This window comes from Cylas formicarius, unplaced genomic scaffold (assembly GCF_029955315.1).
Source record: "Cylas formicarius isolate icCylForm1 unplaced genomic scaffold, icCylForm1.1 PGA_scaffold_12__32_contigs__length_19106922, whole genome shotgun sequence".
NCBI classification, from domain to species: domain Eukaryota; kingdom Metazoa; phylum Arthropoda; class Insecta; order Coleoptera; family Brentidae; genus Cylas; species Cylas formicarius.
This window is the reverse complement of record NW_026844225.1, coordinates 268,789-276,499: the sequence shown is the minus strand read 5'-3', so window position 1 is coordinate 276,499 and position 7,711 is coordinate 268,789. Positions and strand designations below refer to the sequence as shown.

Below are 7,711 nucleotides of genomic sequence, written 5' to 3'. Positions count from 1 at the left end.
GCTACCCTCCAGTGTCGTCGTAGGTTCGGGCATAGCAAATAACGAATACAACAAAGCGGTAATTTTTAATAATTTAATTTGCATTTTATTTAATTTAAGTTGTTATGTAGAAAATGTGACATTTCTACAATTAATCAATATACTACGAGTACTTTTCCGCTTAATTACTACTTTGAGAAACAAAAGAAAACGTTAGATTCCATTCAAACTTTTTCGGTTTTCATAATATCTCGCGTTTATTTAGAAGCTAATGGCCTGTGGCCATTAACCAGACGTTTCCAAAGGCTGGTTTGATATTATGTATATAAATCTTAACAAACACAAAAAATAGAGTTATATTGCCACCGAAAATCTGAATTTATGTTTAAAAATGTAACTTCCCGTATTTAAACTATTGCCTGCATTGGGGCCTATATTTTATAGTTTTTTTTGTATCCTATTTTTTGTTTTGCTTGCAAATGTGTGTCCATTTTCGGGTACTGAATTTTTTTCTCAAATTATTACAAATTACTCAAAACGGAGTTAAAAACAGACGAGGAGAAAAGGGAAGAACCCTTATTTCTCCGACACTGACCTCCGATTTTTATAAAAATTGACGCCTTGAGTAGTAATTATTCGTGACTTGACCATCCCCCGTCCCCCGGGGGAGATTTTGTGATTGCAAATTTACAGATTCCCAAGCAACCGAAAAAAAAAAATTAGTTTGACCATTCTACGAGAGATGTCGCCACCCATTAAGAGCTCAGGTTTCGATCGCCAGATGTCACCCTGAATGGGGGGTAGGGGGTAGTTTTCGCGTTAGTGCCTTTTTGGCAATTTCGCCCCGCTAGGGGTAGTTTTTGCGTTAGTGCCTTTTTGTTTTGACGTATTTTTGCGCGAGGTGAAAAAAGCGACCGGTGTGTCGCGCGCGGTCGGGGGATTCGAACCTCGAACCCCGCGCGCTACGTTAGTCGAGCCTAGCCGAGCCTAGCCGACGACGATTTCGCGGCGGCGGCGACGATAAGAGAATTCAACTAATAAAAGGTCGTCGAGGTCGCTTAAAATATAATAATTTATTGACAACATTTTTTTTTTTTGCGGATTAAATAAAATGCAACAGGGAAAAAGACGTTTAATGACACTAATATCGAACAAATTGTTTTATTAATCATATACAAAACCCCATCAGGATAGACACATATTAATAAATATATTCGAACGATATGCATATATAAATAGCATATATGGACATAAATAGATACATAAATTAAACACAAATATAAACTACAATCATCTAAAGGAATCGTAACATATTAGTTGGCCAAAAGAAATATCTGGTGGTCGATCAATCAGTGATTTTCCCGCTGTCCTTTGAACCAACTAAATTTCGATGGCCCCAAGCTAGCGTGTACTCTGAGCCGGGTATAAGATGTCGTTTGTCATCCGCGTAAGACAACGCCACCTTATTTTTCAGTTCGACGTACATATCATGTAAATGTGAGCGAAACGAAGACATTTGGCGCAAGATTAGCGTGCCTTCCTCGTGGACAGCGCGCTTATAGTCGTCGAGACTAAGTTCGCGCTGGCTGACCGAGTCAGCAACGCCCTTGGCCTTTTTGGTCAACTCGTTGCCGTCCACATTTACGCAATAAGCTTTCGCTCCCGTACCCAAGAATTCCCACAACGGCCGTCCTGCGTACTCGTCCTTCATTTTACCAAGAACGGACTTGTTTACAGGAATGCCGTGTTGGTTGTTCTCCGAGTAATTAGAAGTATCGAATTTGTCCAAATTTTCTTTCATATCTTCGTAGAAATTTTCGCAAAAAATTTGGACAACGAGGCTGTCGGTATCGGTGTAGAGTAAGACAGCTTTGTCGCCGTACTTAGCCTTTAGATAGCCGTAAAAAAAGTCGTATATGAGAGTCTTGGATATGTCCAAAATGCAAAATCCGGCGTAAATAGGCTTATCATATACGACTTTAGTCCTTTCCATCTGGAGAGCTACTAGATTTTCGCTAAATATGGCGACATTTTTAAAATTAGGTCTCGCGATTAACGCTTCTGCCCCCAACCTTTTCCCAATATTTTCCCAATGGGAAACGAGCCGCACGTCCACCCTTTTGTCCACATTTTCCATCGTTTTTCCAAACACAGCGTTATTCATAAGTTTGAAAAAATCTTTTTCAAACTTATTTTTAGCTGTATTACGCATCGCCGTATTCAAGTCTATGTATTGTTTTAGCCAGGGAGATTGATCGAAAACAAGAACGCGATGGATGCGAACAAGCTTTAAACCGTTGCTTAAAGCCTGTTGCAGATTCCTATAATGCAATACATAATTACGTTTATTGTTTAAATTTGGAATAAGTTTTCTCATTTTGGTTTTCGCGATTGGCGAAACGATGGATTCCGGGCAAAAAGGCAGTTCGTTGTGTGCGTCATGCAGCACTTCCGGATAGTCCAAATCTACTTCGAAAATATAGCCCCTAGGTGAATCGTTGGGGATACGCGTAATATCTAAATTTTGAATTTTGCCCTCCTCCAACCACTCGAAGTTTCCCGTTGGGAGGTATTGTGACATGGCCGCCCCGTATAAATTGGTAGCGTCCAAGTACATGACGTAAGAAATAGGTTTGGAAGGGTCGTAATTAGGTAAAAATTTATTATTAGCCGCGGCCTTTCTCACACTACACTGACTGACTCCTCCGCGGATACCGTGCTTCAAGAAGTGTATCATGTCCACGTCGGTCAACAGGTCCAGTTCGACCTTTGTCGCCTTCAGGGCGCTCGTCCATGATAGACCCGGTGTCGTATAAAACTGACTCGGGTCCAGACCGTACGTTTTCAGACACACTTCTCTGAAGTTTTCAAAAATATCGGCTAAAATTAAAACGTCGGATTTTAAATAAATATCTGAATATTCGCCTAAAGTTTTACATTTGAACAAATTCCACACAGTCCAGGCACGCTTGTAATCCTCCCTGGTTATGTTGCTCTTTCGCATGGAGTCATAAAAGTCCTCGTGCGATGGCAGTTTGGTTTCGTCTAATTTTGAAAAAGAATCTAGATACGTATATGGCAAAACGCCCTTCTGTCGAATAAGTTGAAATTCTTGTTCATTTTTAAAAAATTTTTTGACTTCCCGACACTGACTATCGTTCAAATTTCGACTCAATCTGTCCAAACTGGATGCCATAAATCGAAATGAATCTAAAAATCGGAGTTTTAAAAATACCCTTTTCCCTTTGCCTCCTTTCTCCGACTCAATGTTATCGACTAGGACATGTTTCGTAAAGGAAATGTAACGTTCCTTGTTTTGGGCGATGACATCGATCTTTTCCCCTTCTTCAGCCATAACTTTTACAAATAAATGACTGTCGAAACCTAAATGGTGAAAAAAGACAGGGATGTGCCGCGGAACTTTGAAATTCAAGTTGCAAGTGAAGTGAGCCGCACCTCGAAATTCGCCCGTCATATGACAATGATCTCTTACTTTTTCGTCCTCTGCATTAAATGGCTTCTCGCAAATGTGACAAGCCACAGCGTTTCGAAAGCCGGTCTCTTGTTCAAACGATAGAGTGGTCATGGGCACGGAAGTTTTCATGAACTTGTTGTAGAGCGCTTTGCAGTCGCTCTCCAACCATTCAATGAAAATTTTGTGTGCGCCCCGACCTCTGTACTGTTTAAAAGTAGACTGGGAATCGTCAAAGTCACATTTGACATAGTAGGCGAAAGAGTAAGGCTCGTGAATATGAGTTTTGACGGTAAACGATTTGTCGGGATTCGGTTCGCCTTCCACCTGTAAAGGAGTCATGACTGTTTCAAAGTCCGCGTACACAACAAAAGGAACTTTTAATTTCTTTTCAAATTCTTCAAATTTCAGCTTATTCGCGGGAATATCTTTACCGTATTTATCCTTGCGCAATTCGGTGATCGGAAGTTTGATGGAAATGTGAGTGCAGTCGTGTTCTTTATGACGCTTTAGTTTTTCTTCGTTATAAAAATAAACCAAACACCCATCGCATAAAAACTTTGTAGAGGACCTTTTAGTTAATTGTTTTGAAACCAACCGAGACATACTTCTTATTAAACAATAATGATTTTCTCCATAGTCATTACTAATTAATAATAGGTTTACATGTCTCTCTTTACGAGATTCAGTAAAATGCAAAGGACCAACGACCTCAACATCATTACGGACTTTGTTATAGACTCTCTCGAGGCCATAGACATTGACCGAAATTTCATTAAGTCGTTCAAAAGTGGATATGTCCTTAAGTTTAACGGGAAAATCGATACCTGTAAAATCCAGCTCGTTCTGAAATTCTACATAGTTACTGACCCTGTTAGCGTTATTTGTCCAGTGAATTGGGTGAAGAGCAGCCAAGATCGACCACATAAAGCATTTTTCGTCCGTATTTTGCAAGTTCAAAACAGCTTTTTTGGCTTCGATTTCCTTGGGCAGGTTAACATAGGACGACGCCCTTAGGGGATTGTACTTGTTAATCCCTATTTCTAAATGGAGAAGTTCCTCCAACGCCCAGCCTGTAAAAAAGAGAAAGAAATTAGTTCGGAAATATACATTTTTATGAATCATACCGCTGTCCCTTTCCTGAAACTCGGACGCTTTGGTAGCCAAGATGTCGACGAACTGGACGTATAGCTCCTCCAGATCGGTGTTTCCGCTCACCAGCCGATATTTGGTATTGAAGGACTTGACCTCCTCTTGTTCCTTCGTCTGCAAGAGGAAGTTTCCGAATAGCTCCATACCGACTTTTACGTTGCCGTAGCGTCGGACGTTCGACTCTACCAACGTAAGGATTTTGGACCTAAGGTGGTCCAAGAAGCCCTTAACGTCGGTAGGGTTAATGGTGGACGCCAGACGGTATGTAACTATGCGGTTACGGAAGGAGGTCTGTATCATTTCTACTCCTGGCTCCTGCACCACGCTGCATTTTTGGCGGTGAGCCAAAGTACGCAAGTGTCCTTGCCATCTCATTGCAGGAATGGTCAAGTTACACTGCGTACAATGGCGCGTGGATGATGGTGATGATGATGATGTCGAAGCTATAAAATACAATATGAGAATTGTTTGGGATATAAAATCAAAAATCCTTACCTTCCGGTAGGTCAAGTCTCGGGCGCTTGGGTTCGTCTGCAGCAATAGGGGCGGCGGCGGGTCTTTTCGCCTTGGGAACCTCATGCTTCTCGCGTTTATGGCGTCGGAGAGCCCCCTCGGATTTGTATATCCCGCCGCAAACGTCACAAATTTGTACTGCTGCGCGACAGTCCCCGTGCCTCGCCAGGTGGTCTTTACGGCTGAACGAGCGGTTGCAATATTCGCAGGTGAAGATTTTTATTTGCTGCGAGGAATAGGCGTCTCACTCTCCAACTGTTCCAGATCTCTACTTGACACTTACTTTTTTTAAGTGGTGAAACACAAACAAAAATCCAAAGAATGAAGTCTCACTATGGCGGCGGTCACTTGTTAATTAAGCCATTTTTTCTGGGGTAATGAATTTAAAATTACATTCGAGAACGTTCCTTCAGAATAATTAAGATTTGTGTTGGCGAGAATTCCGCAATATAACGCGACCCGCTGATAAAATTGGTCGTAGTTAGCGACCTAACCTAACCAAACCGTCGTCGTATGGGGCCGCTTCGCTTCGAAACTCGACCGTTGGTCGCGGCGTGAATGTAAATTGCAGCGCGATTGTGTGCGATGACTCAGGCGTACCGCCGCCGTCGCGTTTGACAACTGGCTGATATCATTGCCCGCCGCGTCGTCGGTGTGCGGCAGCGGATGCATGACATCATCGCTTTGCGAAATGTTTAAACTAAACTTTGGCGGGTGAGATCATCGCGTCGCCTGCCTTCGCCGCAAAAAAAAAATGTTTTAAACGAGACTTTCATATTAGACCGCTTAGGAACGGCATACGTGTTTTCCTGCGACACAAGAAATGGTTTAATCGAAACGTTTGATATTCTTACCGCATGCGTTTCCTTCGACATCGAGTTTATCGTCGCATTTCCTTCGACGCGAACAAAAACGCAAAAAAAAAAATCTCACTCCGTAATTTCATTTTGTCAGTATGTTATACTTTGCGTCACCAAAAATAATTGTTCGATCGCAATGCGAAATAAACATTCCTGTTTAAAGAAGCAAAATGGTCCATATCTGTGTCGGACCTGTAGAAACCTGTTCCGTAGAGGTTTTGGGTCTGTTTAAGGCTGTCCTAGACCTGTTCGAGAGCTGTTCCATAGATATTTTAGACCTAATTTAAATCTGACCAAAAGCGTCCTGGCTAACATTTGAAATAAAATAAAAATATTTTAACGCGATTTTATTTTTATATCAAAATACAGTTACTGAATATTTTTTCGTTTTTATACAATATGTCCTGGAGCCAAATTTTGGAAATATCCGATTTTTGCTTTGTATTCTTCCGCACGTAAGCGCAGTATTTGGAGATCGGCCTGAACAACTGCTATCTGAGTTTCGAGCTGCTGGATACCTTCTTCACATTGCATCAGCTGATTTTCCAAATTGTTTTTCAAATTGAACGCCTCACAAACTATCCTTTTTTCGTTGTCATCTTTGAACGCCTCTAACCATTCTCCTTGTGCTTGCGGTAGAGATTCAATTTTTATTTTCTTAACTCGTGAATTTGCAGCAGTACGCTTACGTTTTGGAATATCTGTTGGTGGCTGCGAAGGCGGTGGACCCATCAAACCATTCTCTTGCAATAAATTTAAAAAATTATCCGGCAACACAATTTGTTCCATGTCTGTCTCGGACGCTCACAAAATCAAAAATAATAGAAGAAATTTATAGGATATTCGCGGTGTCGATCCATGAATCATGTGACTTGTCCAAGCCCAACCAGCGCACGAGAACCTTATTTCCTCGTTTGCGCAACACCTTTTCGACGAGATAGACGTCAGGGTTAACGGTTTTCTGCAATTCTTCCTGGTAAAAAGCGCCCATTACAGGCTTACCCTTCATATCTTCCAACAGATAAGTTACCGGATTTGTAATCTGCACTTTTACGATTTTAAACAATTCCGTGGTCCAGTTGGGAGTATAACCTTTGCTAAACACGTGCTTGGTCTTGCTGATTCTTACAACGTCGTCCAGTTTAAGTTTAGATGGTCCTACAATTTTCAAGTGACTGTACGCTGATTTCAGCAAACTAGGCGCGTTATCTTTGTTCACTTCTTTAGGTTTCATTCCGGTGGTCCTGGGCACGTTACTGTTATATTTTTCGACAACAGAGGATAAAACATCTATCCATTTGTAGGTGCCGTTTAACGAAAAATATCTAAATAATTTTTCCTTGAGAGTACGTATAACTCTCTCGGCTACGGCAGCTTTCACGTTGCTATATGTACTGTAGTGATTTATGTCAAACCTACCCGTCATTTTTTTAAAATGGATATTATAAAACTCTTTGCCGAGATCAGTTTGCAGATTTTGCGGCCGGCGTCCTTCTTTGAGAATTTGGGTAAACGCTTTGGTAACTTCAACACCGGTTTTTGTTTTTAACGGTCGACACCACACGTATTTTGAAAAGCAATCGATCACGACTAGTATGAATTTAAAGTTTTTATTTTGTTTCGCATATCGGTCTAGCTGAGCCAAATCCGCTTGCCACAAATCATCCAGCCCTCGTATTATAGTTCTGCGACGCACGTAATTTCTGCGTGCCGGCTTGTGCAGCTCTCGGACGAG

At 41.5% G+C, this 7,711-nt stretch overlaps 1 protein-coding gene across 2 annotated transcripts; it reads right to left on the bottom strand.

Annotated features, from left to right (window-relative positions):
- Nucleotides 1–1,305: 1,305 nt before the first annotated feature.
- Nucleotides 1,306–6,538, bottom strand: LOC132695730 (uncharacterized). 2 transcript variants are annotated; one of them, XM_060660179.1, is made up of 3 exons: nt 5,400–6,538; nt 4,579–5,342; nt 1,306–4,524 (listed from the first exon to the last, which is right to left on the bottom strand). In XM_060660179.1, exons 2-3 carry the CDS (start codon nt 5,180–5,182, stop codon nt 1,325–1,327), a joined length of 3,804 nt encoding a protein of 1,267 aa, XP_060516162.1. In that variant the 5' UTR covers nt 5,183–5,342; nt 5,400–6,538; the 3' UTR covers nt 1,306–1,324. The 2 variants fall into 2 exon arrangements, with proteins under 2 accessions (XP_060516162.1, XP_060516160.1); XM_060660177.1 differs by having other exon boundaries at nt 1,306–5,342.
- Nucleotides 6,539–7,711: the final 1,173 nt, after the last annotated feature.